We start from the raw sequence: 21,878 nt of genomic DNA, 5'->3' as shown, positions 1-21,878 counted from the left end.
TTTCTGATGGTCTTAAGTGACCCCTTGTGAAAGAGTCATTCCATCTCCAAAGGGGCCGTGATACCCAGTTGGGAACCACTGAACTAGACGATTTGTAAAAGCTGCTAATTGTACTTTAATCATCAGTGTAAAAATGTTAGGTAAGGCACCACGAGCAAGGATGACCATGGAGCTGCCCTGTAGACACCATGGATGAGGATGACCATGGAGCTGCCCTGTAGAAACCATGGGTGAGGATGACCATGGAGCTGCCCTGCAGACATCGTGGGTAAGGATGACCATGGAGCTGTTCTGAAGACACCATGGATGACGATGATCATGGAGCTGCCCTGTAGAAAGGCACCATGGGTGAGGATGACCATGGAGCTGCCCTGCAGACGTCGGTGAGGATGACCATGGAGCTGCCTTGTAGACAGGCACCATGGGCAAGGATAATCACAGACATTCACTCCTCTGAAACTCCTTTCCAGTCATCCATATTCTTAGTTCCTTCCTAGAAGCAGGAGCCTGCATTTGAAGTCCTTCGACAGTCCCTATGGCAGGGACTCAAAGCATGACCCTAAACCAGTCCCCATCCCTGAAGCTAAGCTGAGATGCCGTGTATGTCTTATTCCCTGAGCACTTCAGACTATGATTCCCTCATTCCCTTTCTTCTCAGATCCTAGGTTCATGCTCATCCTCACAGCCTTTTTCCTCCAAGTCTCTCAAGTTTTCTGGCTTACCTAGCAAGATACCTTCTTGTTTTATCATTCATCAGAGATTCTACCAAGCCCTCTCCTATCTACAGACAGCTGTAGCTAGGTGAGAGACTGTAGCTGTTAATTAAATGATGTGTCTGTAAGGTTAAGTCAAAGTTCAGAAAGATGCACATAAATTATCAGTGTATCTATCGAAGCAACAGATGTATCTTCTTTAGAAACAACAACAACAAACCCTAAAGCTTTAACATTCTACTAAGAAAACGTCCATCTGTGTTGGATCAGCCCAGTGACGTGCAAGCACATGCTCACAGATATGAGATCAGACTCTTTGATTCTAACAGTAGGAAATTCTGGGTAACTGGGGAAATGGTTTCCTAAAACACTGCCACAATGACTTGTGCTTTCTACCCGGGCCATTCATACAAAATAGTCTAGCCCACTACATATTATGGTAGCATATTCTTTTACTCTCTCTTCGTTCTCATGGAAGGAGAACAGGAGAAAGGCATGGGGGTGCATCTCTACTAAATATTTAATTAGGATTGTTTCCAAAGTCTTGGAAGACAACTCATTCAACTGGTCACCCTGGAGCACGGAGGACTTGCCATCCGCCTGTTAGTCCTACCGGGGGACCTTCTAATGGCAAATTGTGTCTCCAGTGGCGGTGGTTGATGGGAGGAAAAGCACACAGTGAACTGGGCAGACGAGCGACCTAACAGTGTTTCTCTTTGTCGCTCTCACCCTATGTGTAAGTGCTCTCCACGTCAATTTGACTTTGTGAAAAGTCTTCTTTCCTGAAGCTCTGATAGAAACAATCTTATCAACATTCTTCGATGAACCAATAAAACAACACCTGGCAGTTCATTCAACCAGCATTTTCACCCTAACCACAGAAAGGCCTGGGTTCTCTTCTTGTCGCCCTTTCCCACTTCATTACCTAATCCAACCTCATAAGTGGCCTTGGAGTTCTGTTTGTGATGATGATTTGGTTTTAGCCAAAAACTCTCTTACAACAATGGTATTGGTATTTTATTAAAGTGAAATTCTTGATCTGTGATAAGGACACACACACACACACACACACACACACACACACACACATATATATATATATATGTAAAATCAACTTTGTCTCTGGTTTATTCCATGTTCTAGTGTAGGTTTGGTATCTTTTCATATCAAGTCAATTTCTGTTCTATTTATTCTGATTATTTTTGTTGCTCCGATTAAAATATTCAGACCAAAAGCAACTTAGGGGAAAAAAGGTTTATCTGGTTTACAAGTCTAGGTTACAGACCACCATTAAGGGGAAGTTAAAGCAGAAACTCATATTATATCACACCTAAAAGCAGGAAAATAAATGCATTCAAGCCTACGTGTCTGCTCACTTAGCTTGCTTAGCTTTTCCACTGTTCTGGACTTAGGCCTAGGGAATGGCGCTAACCACACTAGGCTAAGATTTTCTCTATCAATCAGCATTCAAGACAATCCCCCGACAGACATGCTCACGGGTCAATCTGCTGTAGATAGCCAGCTCCTTCTACAGTTAACATGAAAGGAAAGTCCAGGTGAGAACTGGAAAAACTCCTGAGCATCTTTCCTACAAATACCCTTTGCTTCTCTGACTCTGGACTTTCTTCAATGGGAGCCTTTCATGTTAAAATAGGACCTTGCTACATAGCTTAGGCTGGCTTTGAACTCAGGATCCTTCTTCCCAGCCTCATGATCACTTTGAACTCAAAGTCTTTCTCCCTCCCTCTGACCCCTCCACGTGTGCATGTGTGTGTCTGTGTGTGAGTGAAAGGAGGTACAAATGTACCATCCACACACAGAGGTCAGAGGACAGGCTCCAACATCAGCCTCACCTGTCTTGTTCGAGACAGGGCCTCTGTTGATTACCCTCCTTACATGACAGGTAGGCTTCCAGGGCTTTCCTCATTCTCCCCACAGAAGCCCTGGGTTGCACAAGCTCTCTCTGTATTGGTGGCGTTTGTGGGGTTCTGGGGATCTGAATTCCGGTCCTCACACTTACACAATGAACATTTTATCTACCGAGCTATATCCCCTTACATACTGGAGCTGCGGAAAGTGTCACTCCTAGTAAGGGGTCTAAGGCACGACAGACCCAGAAAAAGGCAGATCAGACAAAACATCGAGAAAACACAATCCACCAGACACCCTTAGAGCTTCTGGTATCTCATCCTTGAACTTCAGTTCCCAGTACCATTTCATGTATCCCTCAAAGATAAACTATATCCCATAAATACCTTTTTATGGATCAAAACCATATTTCAATGATAATCGGGTAGTAGTATCTATAAATCTCGGTCCCCAGGAGGAGAACTGAAAATCTCAATATAATTATGGTGGAAAGACTTCAAATTCTAATATTGAAAAATATTTTTTTCAAATGAAAGCTAATTAATATGAGATATATGTGAGGAATTTTTTTTTGTTTTGTTTTCAGAAAGAGTTTCCTTGTAGCTTTGGAACCTGTCCTGGAACTAGCTCTTGTAGACCAAGTGGGCCTTGAACTCACAGAGATCCACCCGCCTCTGCCTCCAGAGTGCTGAGATTAAAGGCGTGCACCACCACAGCCTGACATAAGGTATTTTTTAATCACAATTTTCTAGGCATGCATAAAGAAATTACCTTTCTATTTAATAAAGGCTCTTAGGACAAGTGTCCCCTTTTGGCTTGTCTGTGATAAAAATCATCAATGTTATTTAAGCAAGCTTTTGCTGTCCAGCGAGATGTATTTAAAATGTGTCTGCTGGAGCAGAGGTAGGTGGTATACACAGCATGGCAGATAACAATTACTCACCCTGTGGGCTGGCTCTCAAATTCTTCTGACCACTGCTCCTGAATATCCTCTGTAGAAAGATCTACATCCCGGGTGGTGGCAAAATTGAACTCGCTGCCTTCATTACCATGGAAATAAATGGAGTTCCCATCTGATTGACAGCTATGCTGTAGACAAAGAAAGAGAGCATGGGGTGGCTGCTGAATTGGTTTTGTATCGTTTTACCCCTGTATAACCAGAGTTTTGGGAAAGTCACTACATCAGCCCCTCCGTGATGCACTCGCAAATCGAAAGGGCTTGTTACCTCCCTTTGGTCTTGCTTAATTCAATTACAATTCCATGCTAACTTATTAAGTCATCACACAAAAGGAGTCAAGAGGGCATTTGAGCTTTGCCATTTCAGACTTCAGTTATGAGACAAGAATATTTTAATTGGAATCATATCCCATCTTTACCGCAGCCCTTGTTGGGAGAATTAAGTCTGATAATGATTTGTCATGCATTTTCAATTCTGTGGTTATAGGCTAAATCACAGTGACCTTTTCAATATTCCATAGAGTTCTGGCTTGCCATTCAAGCCTTTCACGATTTGTCTGTAAATGGAGGATGAGTAGAATATCCAGCTAATCAAAACACGGGGGGGCTGAAAAGGTCAGTCATCCCTGAGATGTCATATGCTCTTAGCCATATTTTTAGGAAGTTTCTGACCAGAACTGAGAGGGGATGGCCTTTCCGGCGAGAGGCTTGGAAATCACGAATTCTGTTACTCTCTGACAGGACACTCGTAAAAGAAAAAAAGAATTTCTGGTGACTTATTCTTAGTGTATGCTTTTCAGTTTGATGCAAACGGTCAACGACAAGATGAAATGCGAGAGCTAAGTGAACTGAATACTTCCTCCTCAAAATTATAAGCTTTCGTTATGGAATTTTGGTAATAAATCATAAAGGGAAATGCTAACATATTTAAGAGCAAACTTTCATTTAAACTTTAATACTCTTCTGAAAATGAGGTAGAGATGAAGAAAAACAGCTGGACGAAAATGCCCACTATGCCACTGGCTCTATGGAGCAGGGACATTTCACCAGTTCTCAACACAGTGCTGGGACAGTAGGCACTCAAAACATGTCAAACAGCTCGATACGGGAAAGAAGGGATGCTATGGCTATGACCTTTTTACTTTAAAATTATTTTATTTGTGTATGTGTGTGATATGTGTGCATGGGTGTGTGTGTGTGCATGTGATGTATGTGTATGTAGTATAAGTGTGTGATGTATGTGTATGTGTGCACATGTGATGTATGTGCATGTGTTGTGTGATATATGTGTACATGTGTGCATATGTGTGATGCATGTGTATGTATATATGTGGGTATGTGATGTATGTGTATGTATGCATATGTGTGTGATGTATGCGTATATGTATGTGCATGTGATGTATGTGTGTGTGCATGTTATGTGTGTGCATGCGATGTATGTTTCTGTGTGCATGCGTGGTGTGTGTGATATATGTGCATGTGTATATATGTGTGCATGTGATATATGTGTATGAGTATATGTGTGTGCATGTGATGTATGCGTATGTATGTATATTCACGTAAATCACTAGAGATGAGATTTTTGATAGAATAATTGCTGTCACATTTGAGGAATTTGGTTCGTTTCTCAGCACAAATAACAACAACAACAACAACAAAAATAACCCTACATTAGTTGAAAAATATTAAGTATCAGATATAGGACCCAACGACAGGCAGCATGTTAGTGTATGGCACTGTGTAAGAGCCGGTCAGGATCACCTCTGGGAGCACCCAGACAAGCAGACTTTATAGACGAGCAGGTCTTAAGTAGAGATCTATGTTGGTGACAAATGTACACAAGAACAAGCTGTATCACCATTTTACGTTACCAGCATCCTTCTGGATGGTATTTATTCTAAACATGTACCCCTGGACCCACAGACAACGGTAGCTCTCACCCCATCAGAGTAGCTGCCCTTGGCAGCAGAGAGCATCCCAGGAAACCACAGCTGATCAAGATGCAGAGAACCAGCAATCCTGTGGTGCCCAGCCCCAGCTGGTCCATCTACAATGCCTCTCCTGCACCTGAGGCCTAGGGAGCATCTTGGACGAACGGTTGGAAAGACTGTCAGAGGCTGAACAGGATGGCATTGTGAGAATGTGTCTCCTACAAGACACAGGGGAGCTACACCCGTGAGGTCTCAACAACACGGCTGTACAACCAAGAACTGAACAAAGATGGCACCCAAAGTCAAGTTATTAGAAAGGGAAAAATCACACAGGAGCCCAAGCCTGCACAACGAACTCCCAGCAACTGAGTAATGCTGAGAGTAGGGGAGATTAGTCTTTCGTGGGAAAGAAGCCTTCATGTGTTTATCCAACATCAAGTAGTCGGCCCTAAAATCATCTACATATAAACAATATAACAATATTATAAGAACTGAGTCTATTGTATTTATATATTTAGGTGTGTATCCAAACAATTAGAGAAAAAAAGACCATGAATTTTGGGGTAAGTTAGAGGGTATTATATGGGAAAGGTTGGAAGGAGAAAAAGGAAAAATAATGTAATTATATTTTAATTTAAAAAATATAAAAAAATAAAAAACCAAAGCCAACCAACCAAAAGAACACAAAGATATTATTTATGTTGGCTTAGTCTGAGAATCATAATTAGACTGGAGTTTGGCTGCCAAGGTCACAGACAGCTACACCAGGAGCCCCAACACTATGGTTTTGTCGGTGGTCTTCTAGAATCTAAACAGGCTATAGCTCGTGAAACCATCAGGGTTGTAATAGATTTGCTACTGAGTTGGAATAGTAAACAGTCTCCGGAAGTTCAACAGAGCAGCAGCATGTGATCCCTAGGGACTCATTTCACAGCCTAAGACATACGCACGTCTTCTGGGCCCGGTCATCACTTTAACTAATACTTTGATGTGGCAAGCACCGGCAGCTTGGGACTCTTCTCACACGCGATGAATACAGATTACTCATGGATGGTAAGCTGAACTCATTTATGCAATCCTTAGAACAGACATATCAACTGAAAGGTAGAATTTAGTTCATTTCACAGTAAATAGAAACTGTCAAACGGAGATAAATTTTAAAGATTTCTCCACCCTGCCCACCTGAAAGAGAACCGACGTTAACAAGAACAGCCAAGGTTATTTCCCTAAAACCACCCACTGAGTCCTGGGTGTGAGCCTTCATGATTTTCCTCACGGTCAGAACCCTGATCAGTTGCGGCCTGTGGGCATCTGCAGCTACTACACAGACCCAGACATCAGCAGGAATGGGTCTACCCAAGGCAACGGCACACGAAAGAGCCGCTCAAGGGAAAAGAAAATAATTTACATTACAGTTTGAATGAGGTGTTTGTACAATGAAAGAATAGCTCTCCTAACAGCCTTTGTCATTTCTGGCTAGATATACATTTAATTACTTAAATGTTGATTTCATAAACCTTTATTAATATTTTAAAACTATGTAATTTGTTTCTGCCCTTTTAAACCTTATTATTAATACATTTGATGCACATTTGAAGCTTACATGAGTAACAGATTTTATATAAAACATAAAATCTTTATAAAATTTGGTAGCTTATTGCTAACTACTTTCTCAGAATAAACCGGAATTACAGAAACAGGAAAGCTTACTCCAAAGGCTTTCTCAGGAGTAGAAAGTATCATTTACGACTATGTAACTATTGAAAGATAGTGTGTAGTCACACTTTATCCCTGTGAACACACTCTTGTCACCCTGTGAAACACAAGTAATATTCACCACGGCAAGTGAAAAATAACAAGAACAAATTAATATTCATGTAAATGATTATTAACAAATATTCATATTAGTGGGCCATAAAAACCAATCTGTCTTCAAGAAGTTTCTGTGAGAGGCAGAAGGTTGTCATTGTTTGTACAGTTTTAAAATCTCTTTAGAGTTCTAGCCAATTCACAGTGGGCAGCCAGCACTTAACATTAGAGTTCCATTCACACAGACACGAGAGAGCTCCATGTGCCGGCATCTAGGCTTAGCCTTGGAAACATTCCGTCAGGTTTAAATAGCAAACTCGATTCCTGGAGTCTCCTCTCAAGCGAGCCCAGTGTCCTCGTGGTTTAAGAGATGAATTACTGAGCGCCTGAGACAACAGATCTATTGTGTCCCCTTCTCTCTAAGATGGTGGTCATTTACAGGCCTTGGATATATGAGTTCTGGCTAGAGTTGCGTTCTCATCCAAGGATCTTGAAATTGATCACAGGGAGAGTTTGAGTGCCTGGGGCTCAACGTTTTGAAATCATCCGGGTTCCCTAGAAACTCTCCAGATTAACAACGGAAGTCTCGATGCCATCACGGGCAGGCGACAGTCCCCGGACTTCCAGTGGGCTTCTCAACTCTGCAGACAGAATTCAGGGGCTGCTTGCTTAGGGTCTGTGTGAACTTCTCCCTCCAATTGATGCAGCACTTACATGAATCAAGGAAATCATGCCATATCATACCATACTGGGGAAACATACCACTGGGAACAAACAGTCCAAATGACAAACAATGAACACTCAGTACCACATCTATGCTCAGGACTTCTGGAGGTCGGGAGGAGAAGGTCCAACAAAGCACATTTCTTCTACCTGATGGCTGAGGGCTGGCACAAGTCATTTTGCCCCCTAGGCCTCAGCGTCTCAGGGTGAAGAAGAGAGTGACTAAGATCTCCTCTCTTGGTTGTGAGAAACTCGGAGATCAGAGCAGCTCTGTTTAAATTTCTAAGTGCCAATGATATCTATTTCCGAATAGACACTTTTAAAAGATACGTGCTATTATATTTTACAGTCTTAGTAGTAGTTGATACAGAAACAGAAGAATATTTAAATATATTTTTGTTTCTCATTATAATAACTATTATAATTCCCCAGATCTAATTAAAACCTTTAGAAAATTATACAAAAATAGGCCCCATGATACAATGTAGTTTTTAAAAAAGTACTGCACATGTTGACACATTATTACAGCAGATAAAAACCATCAATTAGAACTTAAAAAGCTGGGGCCTGGAGAGATGGCTCAGAGGTTAAGAGCACTGGCTGCTGGTTCAGAGGTCCTGAGTTCAATTCCCAGCAACCACATGGTGGCTCACAACCATCTGTAATGAGATCTGGCACCCTCCTCTGGCGTGCAGGCACACATGGAGGCAGAATGCTGTATAAATAATAAATAAATAAATCTTTTTTAAAAAGGAATTTAAAAAGCCTCCATATTTTGGGAGATTATCAGATATTCTTCTAACAAATGAAAACTCGAGGATGTGGGATGACCGACACCATTTTTCTTAACAGATGAACTTGCACTGAATGACATCAAAATCCAGTGTGCTAACAATCCAAGAGAAACGTGTACGGGAACTGTGAAATCTCAGGAAACCACACTCCCTTCTAACATCCAGCTCAGCTCAAACTCATTTCACTTGTGTGCATTAACAATTACAAACGAAACAAAGTCAGCAAAAAAGTCAGGTAGTGGAGCTGATGTTTAATAACTAATAATAAATTAGTCCATTTATTCGGGATAATAAGGCAAAAACTCAATGGCTTGTTCTATCTTTCTGTTTTTGGGCCTTCCTATGTACCATCAATTATTACATTAATACCTGTTTTATTATTTTAGCATTGGTAACTCATATATACCTAAGTAACAATGAATCTATAATTTTGATATCTCTATATCTTCATGCAATTTCCTCGGCCAAAAAAAAAAGTATTTCTCTGCTTTGCCACTAAAATGAATTTCCTTTATTTGACAAGCAGAACACAGTGTCACTAAGTGACAAGAAGTTGCCATGCAAAAGGCATCAACAGGAAACATCGGTGAAAATTCCTCAATGGAACAGAACACGTCCTTGGCCACAATTCAGGTTAGCATTTTCGAAGCTTTCTCCCTCTACTCTGCTGCAAATGTTAATGACTTCACCTCCATACTTGTAAAAAGCGCTTAAGTCACCTCTGCCATTGTTTGATTAGGCTTTCAGAGAAAAGGAACACCGGAGCGACTCTTAATGCCGCCTCTCTAGGGCCTAAGGACCCTGATGATCCCTTTAGGATCTACAGCCTCACAATTTACTTCTTGATGATTCCATTTTTGCTGAAAGAGGTACACTGGGCATTTGGGCAATACCAGCTTGTAGAGGGCTAGCGGCAGATGGAAAGCTATCTGCCTGGTGTGCTGTTCCCGCCACATGAGCCGAGAGCCATCCATTCCCTCCATTAAGGAGCTGTCACTCAGCCCACCCAGCTGGAAGACCACTTTTGATAGCCAAGCTGGCTGGTGGCAGACAATTCAGATACAAAGTGCACTTTTAAAGGGACGCTAAAACATCATTTGTAGCAAAATTGAAAATGCATGGCTTCCACCACAGCCAATTTTTTAATGACTGTAATATTTTAAGTGATTATTTTTGCTACTTCAGATTGCTCCTTAGAGAGGAGAAGATTTTTTAATTAAAATTTAGGCAATGCAAACAGATGAGATATGAGGAGCGAAGGAAAGAGAAATAAGATGAATAAAATTAATTAAAATAGCATTGTTGGCAGAGCCATAAATTAGCCAGTGTCTGGTTGGAAATAAAATATATTGGCATGTGAATTTCCCCATGAAAAGAGGATGTGGTGTGTGGTGGTGGAAGGTGAACTGGCCGTTAGCCTACGTACTGTGTCCTGAAACCTTTTGTATACGTGATACCTCTTATCACAGATTTTCTCCATTCTGGTTCAGTGATCTTTAAAGTTACAGATTTCACCCCATAAAAATAAAAAAGAAAACCCCCTAATAGGAAGAGAGCCATTTTCTCTTGAGACAGAATAGATTTCTGTTATTTTTCGCACGCTCAGTTTCTAGGTAATTTAATGCCAGTTCCAAACCTGGAAACTTGGCCGCAAATGCAGTCCAGGTGCAGGAGGGCTGCCGTGTGTTTTTTTCAGTCGGCACGATAGGTCCAGCCAGGGGGAGTGGATTTTGGGGAGCCCAAAGAGTGGGCTTTTGTCTTACTATTTTCTGGGATCCACTAAACACTCACATTTGAACCATGCTGTAGTAGGGTTTACAAAGATCCCAGTTGATGGTATGTTTTGAGACAAGTGTATAGTTACTTTGTGACAGTATCAGTTCTGAAATGGAAACAGTGACAGACTGGAGCTGGAGCAGCAAGAGGAGGAGTAACAATGTGACACCGTAGGGCAATTGTTAGCCTTGTCTTTGGTGATCAGCTTCATATTCAGGGTTAGGTTTTCTTACTTGCCTCCTCAAATTAAGTCCAGATACGCTAGGCATTGAATGGAGGGATACAGCATAGCTTGGCAGGGAAGAGTCAAGTTTCACAATAAAACAGACTTGGCTTCAAAACTCAAAGCCTTTTGACATGTTGGAGCCTTTGCTTTCTCTTCTTTGAAATGGGGATGAAGGACAGGCGAGTGGCCATGAGGAATGTGTTTAAAGACAGCAACACTAGGAATCCACAAATACTCCTCTCCCTTTTATTCTGTTCCGTAACTTTAATCATTTGCTTAAGAAAATTTACTTCAAAGAATTGCTACCATGCAAGCTATTTTGTTAAGAACTGTAACACACACAAAGATGATGGAAATGCTACCGTACAGAAAAAACAAACTTTACTTATTGAAGACTGTGCTGACTTAATCAGAAATTTTTAAGTATCAGTTTCAATCTCAAACGAAACAAAACGAAACCAAAGGGCACACTAGGCGCTGGGGATTTATCTGTATGGCTACCTTCTTTAGAATTTACCAACATTAGCTGTTCCTAGGTTATTGCTACTCTTGTTACGCTGACCTGGCTCTTGTCCACATTTCACTGATGCTATTCCATGTTAATTGCTAAACAAATAGACCTCACTGGGGGGAGATTGTGAAAAGCACACTTTCACATTTAACCCTTCATCCCCAAAGTGCTCTTATTAGCTTAACAAATTATATTCTGGCGCATTTTATAATACGTCCCCACCTCTTGGGGAAGCACAATAATAAGGGCAGCACAATCCAGAAGAAGGGTACCCCAAGCAGAGGGAATCTGGGTAGACAGCGTGCAATTAACCAAGCTGGAACCCAGCCAGGAAATCAGGGTTATCATTCAGACGCCTAATAGAAGAAGACACGGGAACAGGGCTGGCCACGAGTCTGACTGGGCTCAGGTTTATCCTCATTAGAGACTCAGGACACAAGTCCCACAGTCACATGCTACACAGTTTGAAGTTCAGCGATGTGCAAAGCGTATTTGGGCCAAGCCGACTGCTTTCTATTTGTCCTTCTACCTTGTAAGAAAGCAGAGTCGTGATGTGAGCTGTTGAGCCGTTTCCCAGGGTACTAAGTGGGAGACAAACTGGGCATCTGCATCAGGCAGGCCTTGCCCTTCAGGGGATTTGCTCCCCCGAAGGCAGGTTTAAAATGATTTCGCTCCTCCTTGGTTTTCCCTTTCACCGCTGTCAAAGACTTTATTTTTCCTCATGGGTCTCATCTTTTACTAAGACTTAAAATTTTTCAGCTAATTTCATTTACATTTTTCTTAATTTGAAGATGATTTTTTTTTTCATCATTTTGTGACAATTAACAGCATTCGAGGGGTGACACCAGACACTGAGAAAGAAGCTACAATTCTGATTCGGGGCTGGAGACTTGCCTTCTGTCCAATGGAGCAACAAGTTTGTTAAATTCACTACACATAAGAGCAATAAGAAAATTAACGAAATCTCTTCTGATTGAATGGTTCCATTCAGTGGTCTGTTGACTTACCTACAGGCTCTTCTGTCGTCTTTATCCGGGCCCTTTGGTGGCTGTTCTACCAGTAAGACTGTCGCCACTACCTTATTATCAAAAGTAGATATGGCAAAGAAGCAAGTGGAAGCCCGATGAGAGAAGAGACAATGGCAGGTCTCTTCCAAAGCTTGTAATTTAGTGACTTCAGATCCTTGGTGTGAACTTGCAAATTCCAATAAATTGCTTCTTAAAAGACTTTCGTTTTTAAACGCATGTGCTCAAATCCTAGCTATTCGCAAGGGCAGTCATTCTAACAGTGGCAGTTAGCATTGATTCACTTCTCAACATCACCTGGCATAAACACATACAAGGGGTGATCTAGAACTCTAGGCAATCGGGTAATAAACAGAAAAAAAATCAGCAGGAGGGCAATCGGGTTTCTTAAAAATGAGAGGCTCAGGGAACAGCACCTATGTCATGGTGACCTCTTTTTAATCTGCAGCATTGACAGAAACCAGTGATTTATGCCCTTGCAAACTCAGGGGAACCAAGATCGCCGAGCAGAGAAAATCACTTATAATGGACAGTGATTGAAGCATGTGACTTCCTTCTGCTCACCTTTTTCACACACACACACACACACACACACACACACACACACACACACACGACTTATACTTTCAAGATTAAAGTTGTGTCTGCCATTCAAGTTGTGAGTAAACAAACAAAATGAACAGCTGCTTGACCAAGACATGTTCATGGCATATAGATTCATTCCAAAATTCTATCTCAAGGGGTTTTATGAAAGAATGGGCAGGTGGTGGCTCACGCCTCTAATCCCAGCATTCAGGAGGCAGAGGGTGGCGGATCTCTATGAGTTTGAGTCCAGCCTGGTCTACAAAGCTAGTTTCAGGACAGCTAGGGCTGTTATACAGAGAAAACCCTGTCTTGAAAGAAAAAACAAAAAACCAAAACAAAAGAACGGGAAGAAGAGAAAAAAATTCTGATTCAAGCATAGGTCTTCCTAGCTTGTTTATCCCCGATTCTTCTGGAAGTGACTCCCCGACACTGCCAACCCTCCTTGGGCACAGTAACTGTGGCAGCCCCGCGCTGACCTCCAGACTTACAGCAACTACTTTCCTTCGAGCGTAAAATCAAGAATCGTTCAAACTGCAAGAGGCATATTTGAAAAGGTGGGGATAGATGGCCCTGACGAATCTGTGGAGATGTTTCAAGAGCGGGTGGTCGAAACCCTGAGCTGGCAGTGTGTCTGTCTCCCGGTTGCTGCTCAGCACTGCTGCAAAGCTGAAGACAGGTCTTCCTGTAGCGATGAGCCTTCATGCCAGGTACCAACACAACTGCGGTTACAATTATCATTTATCAGAGCTACAGTTGTGCTCCTATCATTATTTGTATCCATTACTGTCAAGGATCCACACTGTTTTCATGACACTGCAAGAACCATTCCTGAGTGTGAGACCCTTACCCAACAGGAGATGCTAGAATCTGATAGTCTTAAAAGGGAAGAACCCAAATACTTGGTTCGTATCCTTTACTCCTCAATTAAACCAAAGTCACTCACAGCTGGTGTGTAGGGGTCACCTTGAGATTACGCATTCTCCCTCACCAGGGTGAAGGTGGTGCCTCTGACTCTTACACACGTCGTGAATGCCCACAGCAGCCAGACAGAGGCCCATCCTAACCTCCGCACTGATGAACTGATAACCACAACCCACATTAGAACAGTAGAAACTGACACTAATTCTTTATGCTTCTAGAAAGACATACAGAAGTTAAAATCTTGTTCTGTGAAAGAAGGCAGCATCACCCGCCGCCAGCAGAGGAAACAGGTGATTTAATAGCAAGTGGTTTTCAGGCTCTTCCCATGCTCAGTACACGATCTGCTCCTGTGTCGCGGTTGCTAGGGAGGTGGTGCTCTGAGGAGCCCAGGCACCAGTGGATTTACAGGCACTTAAAGCCTCATGCACTTGGTATGAACAAAGGCTGCTTCGGGATTTGTGGGAAATGAAAAATAATGATGGTAATTAGAAGCACAATAGAATGTGGTACACCTTTCCTTTTGTGTGGGGACATCTCCTGGGAGAAGCCTGGAATATGAGGTGGGCAGGGCTGTGGGCACAAGAGGATGGAGGAGATGGAACCCGTTACCATCTACTTCAGTTTACCAGATCAAAAACTACAGTAAGGAGCTGAGGGTACGACTCAATAGTGGAGTGCCTGCCTCATATACAGGAGGTCCTAGATTCAAACCTTGCACCACACGACACACAGAAAACTGCAAATAACATAAGATGGGGTTCTCCAGGAAAAGCTGTGCTCTTACAGACATGATTCAAATTACCAAAGACCCGGAATGTCAGTGTTCCACCTGCCCGAGGAGATTTAAGCTGGTGTTTATAGCTATACTTCCCTGGGTCATGTGGCTCCTTAAGCTGGTTACTGTCTTCTGTTACTTTGCTCTATGCTCTATTCGGGATAAACAATGATTTCCAGAGAATTGAAACATCTGGAGAAGATGAGAGAAATACTTCTATGAGTGGCAATGCCTCATTTTTTTTCTCTTTCCCTTTGACCAATTACCCTTAATGTCTTGGAGATCAGCAGCTGGACAATTTAGTCATAACTACCTATAATCACAATTGTTTGACTTTATTAACATTAGCATTTAAGAGACTTTTGTACTCGTACACACACAAGCACACACACCTATGCACACACATGAGCACACACACAAATATATGCACATGCATGTGCATACACACACACACACAGACACATACAGCAGGGCTGTGCGGACTCTTTCAGTAAAGCAGTCTAGTGGGATGCTTTTCTGGAATGAGCAGAGGGAATGCCTGCTTCCATGACCAGGACATAGGTGTAACCTCAGCACCTGGAGCAGAGGGAATCTTTATATTCTTTTAGTTTCCCTTCTTAGGATCTCACCTATCTAGCACAGGATTGCTTTGCATCGGTAAGTCACAGCTAAAAATCAAAAACAGCTGTAACTTGAAATTTCAATTTATTTCCAAAGTAGAGACACGCAGAGATTCAGTTGATGACCGACTAACATTTTCCGTACTGTTTATCACAGTCTCTCATCGGGCAAGCTTCATGACTGCCATCACCATTGGCCAGTGACGACCGCCAAAACAGCATCTTCCCAGCTTCTGGCCCATGCCTCTGACCTCCTGCCAGCTACCTGCTGCACATCAAGAGTTGTGTGTCCGAACTAAAGCCTCCTTTGACCTTCCCGCAAGCCTGCTCCTCCCTTGTACTTCTGGTTTCAGCAAATGACACTTTGTCCATCTTGGCACCCAACCTTGCCTTCACGTTCACCATCCCTCTGTCTTCTTTATCAGTTCCCAACTCCTCCATTCCCTTGTTATCAAATCTGTACTATGTCCACACTTCTCCATCCTGTCTCTCCTAGTCCTGCCTCACAAGATCTCCCACGGAACGACTTATAAGCAGTCTCTTTGGCCTTTCCATGCAACCCTTCATTCGGTGTTCTCTCTTAGAAGAGTGATTTCAAGTGCAAAATGGGATTGGCCTGGATTTAAAGGACACCAGTGGATATGATCTTCAAATAAAGTTCCAAAACAGCCAGTTGATCTTCAAGGTCTTCTTGTTTGTCATACAGTGGGATTACTTACCACAAGTCTCAAAAACTACTGGAAAACTATTCTGAACTCCATTTAAGGGCTTTTGCTTCCAGACCTTCCTAGTGCTGTGAGCTGTCAATACAGTTCCTCACAGGGTGGTGCCCCCAGCCATAAAATTATTTTGTTGCTACTTTATAACTGTGATTTGGCTACTGTTATGAATTGTAATGTAAATATCCAATGCGTGACCCCGCAAGGGTTGTGATCTATGCTGCTCCTAGTTTCTTTTGTTATAAATGTAGATTACCTGAGAAGAGATGTTGGCAGAAGCTGATGACTTAAGAGTTAAGAGTTTTGGTGCTTCCTCCCTTTGAAATTTGGAGGATGTCTTATAGAGATGCTAATTCATGGCCTACGTGACTGCTAGCATATAGGTAGATGTGGACGTGACTTGAGCCCATTCACCTGGTTACCTAGGAGACAGCCTAATGTGTTTTCCTGCTCAATTGATGTGATGATATATAAGGTGTTTGGATAATAAAGGAGAGATCTTGCCCTTCCATGATGACCGTATAAGCTGCGTTGGTTTATTCCTCGTGACTCCGTTCTAGTCCAGTTAGGGAATCTGTGTTGGACTCACACGGCCTCCAACAGACCTACAGATTGAGAATCACCGATCTGGACTATCTGCTTTAGTGTGGGGCTCCAGCGAGAGAACATCATAGCCTGGAAAACTGAACTAGGAACACCTCTTTCTAAGACTTTTGGAAGCCGTCAGAGCCTGTGATCAGAATTCTAGAAGACTTAGTGTCTATGCATCCTTAGCCTCTGTGGCTTCACATGCTAAGGGCCAGAGAGGGATCTTTTATATGGATATTAATCTTCCTTTCACCACAGCTTCATCCTGATGACTGAATGACCTCACAAGGGCTCTACTTCTAGCCCAATCTGATAGTATTGGGACACACGAATGTATGGAAGACACAAACACTCTGTTCAAACCTCTGTGTATGTGACCCCCAATTCCTAGAATGCTGGTCCTCCTCCTACCTGGCTCCCTTCCAGCCATCCTGCAGTATCTGCTTGCTTTCTCTACTTTCTGGATAACCTTCCCAAAGTCCCACGCCTGGATTTGATGCCATCTCAGAACTCTAAGCTTCCCCAGGAAATGACAACGAGGCTGTCCTGCATTTGCAGTGACATGTCTGTCTGCTTCCACGAAATTGATAGCCACGAAAAGGGAAGAAATGTATCTGCCTTTTCATGATTGTTCTCAGGGTTCAGCCCAATCTGAGTCCTTAAACAATTATAAAATGAATGAATAAAGAAATGTCTTTTACAAAGTGACATCATACCCTTAAATGGTAATATATGAGACAGAAGAATGTTAATTAATACCCAGAGTTGTGTTGAGGAAAAGTTATCTTGAAAGGACTGGCTCAGTAAGCCTTGGGTCTCTAAAGGAAGAAGGGATGAAAGCGTTCAAACCTTGACCGTTGCTCCGGGAAAGAAGAGCCAGTTGCCCGTGTCCACTGGGTCGAGGTTGTCTTCCAGAATGACTTGTCGGTGGGCTGCATTGATGACCAGGATGTTGTCCAAGGCCCAGCAGGCTTCGTACACCTCATCTACACGCAGGCTTTCCTGCTTCCACTGGAACTGCACGTTCTCTCCCTTGGCTTCTTCCGGAAGGTAGAGGATGTGGATGATTGTGCTGACGTTGGAAGGGGCTCTGGGAAGCATGGCAAAGAGAGGAGGTCAAGCACACAGCTAAGATCATAGCCTCACTATGAACACACAGTGTTCATCATACATTCAAAACAGGCTGCTTGTTACAACTTTCCTATTAAGTGAAAACAGCGTACATATTTAAGGCCTTTGAGGGTTTTATATTTGACACAAAGCAGATAGGAAGTGTGTTCAAATAAACCAGGAAAGGAATAGTGGAAGGAAAAGAGGCACCAGATGTTGGGATTATACAAAAAGAATCAAATTGTACCTAGAAGAGTTCTGGCACATGGTAGATGTTTTATTTAAAAACCACTCACTTGATAAGAAAAAGAGAAAAAAAATAGAAATTAATATGGATTATTTGAAATTATGCATTGATTAGAGGTGACTGCAAATGACATGATTAAAAATATATACATGAATGTATACTTATATACATATATATGGCAAACTAATCTCTATATAATATTTATTTTCAGTCATCAGATACATTTTTTACATCTGATGATTGTATTCACTTATAATTATTCACAATTGTATCCAGGTCAATCTTTGGAAAAGATAAAATTTAATAGGCTTTTTATATCACATCTATTAGGATTTATCTCTTTCTGCTATATAATACAAGTTTTATTAATCTTTTCATTCTACCAAAAAGAAATATATGCTGCTTTAAAAACGGTCATTTTAGCTGAGATTAAAAACGGTTTTAAAATGCAAACTAGTGGTAGGCTGGGCTCCCTATAAATCAGCTGGAAGGGCTGGAGAGAAAGCCGTATTTTTCACCCACCAGTGAAGCATATATATATCTTCAGGCTTGTCAGTGGGGTTATAGATGGTGCATCTCACCTTTGGGGGTAATCAATTCCCTTTTCTTTTACAGTATTTCATTTTTTTTTTAGCTTCAAAAAGAATTTCAAATGCTGAAGAGAATATACTTTAGTTTCAGATGGTGGTCAGAGAAAATGTTCACGCTGATCACCAAGGGGAAGGGAGATTTGTATGCGTGAGTACGGTGGTTTGCTACCCAGCCTAAAATTGAAAGTGCCATTTCGTTTGAAATATTTAATGTACTCAGCTGAGTGTGATCTTTATATGTGCGATCAAATGTGTAGTTCCATCATTTATCACGATATAGCTGTTTCCCAGGAACAAACACACACTATAACTTATTTAGGTTATGATATAACATAGTAGAAGAAAATCTGCAGGGTACAGGTAAAATTTCTATATATGTGCTGGTTTGCTTACACTCATTTAGATGCCTAAGTATCCAATATGAATGTATTTTCAAAATTCTACAGCTGAGAATAGATAATATTATCATAAAGTTGGCCCAGCATGATGGAGCTCAGCATGCAGTAACCACCCCTAAATTATATCTTATCCAGTCAAAGGGGAGATAATTTATGAAAATCTTAGAATTACCTTTCTTAGTTTTGTTAGACTAGAGCTTAGATATGTGGGTTTTATTTTCTGATATACTACTAGAAGCCTTGTACAAATTGGTTATTATTAAAGATTATCAGCCTAATATTTCTTCTGCTTCCCTAAACAGATCATTGTTATTTTAATATAAAGGAAAGAGCTGATGGAAAACAAATCTCAAAACAGATGGAAAATATTCTACTTAATTTCCAGTTTAAGAACTAACCTAGTCACCATAATCTTTAATACAAGTGTGGTGTTATGGCCCTTGTCGCAGCAGGCAACGTGCCATTGTTTTCCTTTGTATATTTATTCCTTTAATTAATCATCTGTTTTGAAGTTTATTTCAGGGTTTAAACTCTGCATCATTGGTAAACATGATTCGGGACTTTGTAACGTCATCAAATCTTTTCAGCATTATGGCATTCCTTTTATCTGGACTATTCTACTTCATTTCCTTATGGGAGAACTCTTGAAATAAGGAAAATACAGGCTATAAAGAGAGGCTTGAGGGATATTTCAAGCTAAGTTATGGAACTACAGATGAGACACAAGAAAGCTCGCAGCTATGGACCCTGTCACCGTGGACAGGAATGGACGTGGGCAGTCAGTTGCTGGTCATACTCTCAGGTCTGTATCTCAGGCCAAAGTCAGAGCACCTCCTACCTGCCACAGTTGGTGAGGTGATATGGCAAAGGATGCTCCCTTAGAAGTTATGATCCCAAATGTGCTGCAACCCAAAACAGTTTGGTAGAAGGCATATTAACAGTAGGAAGTTATGAATGAGAAAGCTGTATCTTGCAACATCTCCCTCAAGTAAGACAGACTGTAATAGATAGACCCACAACTGGAGAAATGAATAACCAAAGTGTTCTAACCGTGAAAAGAAAGGTCAGGGGTGGAGTGAAGCAAACAGAGGAACAGAGTCTTGGATGCAAATATTTTAGCGATAACACACCTAATTTTCTCGAGCTGTATCCAGTCGGCAGTGTTATTCTTGGCATATGACACGGTGATGCTGGGGTCAGAATAACTAAATCGGCAGGATCCTGACCCTGTAAGCAAGAATGAGAATGAATCTGAAGATCCAAACACAATGCAATTGTAGATGATTCTTCTCTATTAATATGTTCAATGCTTTAAAAATATTCATGTTTAGTCCACTATTCCCACTATGTTGAAATTTCTTGTGTTCTGTTATCATAAATGTGATTTAATAAACCCTCTTTGGAACAAGAAGGAAGATGCAAAAGATAATTTTCAGATTTATCTAGAGAATACGAACTATTTAAGTTACAGTAAATCACACAGTTCTGTGGCAAGAGATAGGTCAATTTTCGGAATGATTAATAATGCCATTATTGCTGTTGAAAGTAAATAGTAATTGATAATTATTGCTTTAAATGCTTTATGAGTCGTTGAAGTGGGAAACAAAGTCACCGATCTCTTAGTTTATGGGTTATCTCAATGGTGCAGCAGCGTAAAAGGAAACAAAACACTGTAATAACACTCCGGTTCCAAATAATGACTGTTGGAGATGGGGCAGGTGTTTCTTGACTATGGCCAAGCCCTTACTATCTGAGGCAGAGGCAGAAAGTCCATGGTGAGTACTTGGTGCTTACTTCTCATTATTATTTTCAGTACTGGAGTATGAGTACCAAAGGAAGTTCTAGAACCGATGATGAATTTGATTCTCCATTTCTAATAAGTTCACATAATGAAGAATGGTCTGAGTGTAATTTCAAAGATCTCAGAAAACCCCAAAACAGCAATGAAGCATTTGCTACAAGTTGACTGTAACTAATACAGCAAAATTTCTATATTGCAATAAAAACAAAATGAACCAAAAGGAAAAGAAACAGTACAATTTGTGTTTAACGTCTATCCATCTGCTAAAAGACACCGCGTCTCAGCAAACAGCATCTGGCGGTGGTTTTATATTGGCAGCAGTCAGGGTTGCCAAGCTTTCGTAGGACTATATTTCATTTCAGTGGTGTCTAGTACAAAACCAGTTAGTCCGGGATTGCCAACGCTGGCAATGAGCTAAAAGGCCAAATAGGTGTTTTCTTAGATTTATTCTCACGGCCGAAATGTATGCAAAGAAGGACAAGAGAAAGGAGCATCTAACGAAGGCCACTGGCTACACTGATCTACTTGGAAATCCACCTAATGCCACTGTAGCTGTTGCTAAATTCTACCTGTCATGAGCAGCTGATTAAAATAAACACCAAACTGCGTGGCTGGAAATGGAAGCTGCCAGGATTCGTGGGACAAACTTCAGCACGAAAAAGAATGAGGTCTGGCAGAGAACGGTATTTCAGGGAAAGTCCAGCCTGAAGGTTTAAATGCTACTTGCCTGCTCCTTTTATGTTTTGTGTTCCCCAGTGCTTAAAAGTCAACAAGCGGGGTGAATTCTTGAGAAGGGTAGAATAATAACCCAAAAGTTACACACGGAATGCAGTCTTGCAAGCTGTTTATAAAGCAAGCATAGAAAGAATGTTGACACAGGCCAGACAGATACCCAAGGCAGCCCGACACAATCACTGTTTCTATCAGGTCCCTCATGCTGCTATTTCAGTGTTCTGAGGTTAAACTTATGGCATGCCTATGAAACAGAGACACTTGACTCTTGATCATGGCAGGTAACTCACTTTTTTTTTTCAGTCACTGAATCATAAAATTCTCTACTGCTTAAAAGTGAGCCGTTTGATCCCTCTCCGCGTTACCACCGTAAAGGGGTCCCCACCAGGTCTCACCAGACTTCTGTACCGTGTTAGCTCACCCTCCAGCTCCAGCCTCACCTGAGTTAGCTTTCTGT

The 21,878-nt window shown here is 41.6% G+C and overlaps 1 protein-coding gene across 5 annotated transcripts in view; it reads right to left on the bottom strand.

The window, feature by feature from the left end:
- The window catches only part of Reln (reelin), a 429,470-nt gene that overhangs the window by 165,711 nt on the left and 241,881 nt on the right, over positions 1-21,878 (bottom strand). For all 5 annotated transcript variants that reach the window (XM_057758362.1, XM_057758363.1, XM_057758365.1 and 2 more), the window contains exons 9-11: positions 20,019-20,115; positions 17,393-17,633; positions 3,526-3,671 (exon numbers count right to left, since the gene is read on the bottom strand). In XM_057758362.1, the coding sequence (XP_057614345.1) occupies positions 3,526-3,671; positions 17,393-17,633; positions 20,019-20,115 (484 nt within the window). The remainder of the gene's footprint in view (positions 1-3,525; positions 3,672-17,392; positions 17,634-20,018; positions 20,116-21,878) is intronic.

This window comes from Chionomys nivalis, chromosome 26 (assembly GCF_950005125.1).
Source record: "Chionomys nivalis chromosome 26, mChiNiv1.1, whole genome shotgun sequence".
Taxonomy (NCBI): domain Eukaryota; kingdom Metazoa; phylum Chordata; class Mammalia; order Rodentia; family Cricetidae; genus Chionomys; species Chionomys nivalis.
Note: the sequence above shows the minus strand (reverse complement) of the source record. Positions and strands in the feature narration are given on the sequence as shown.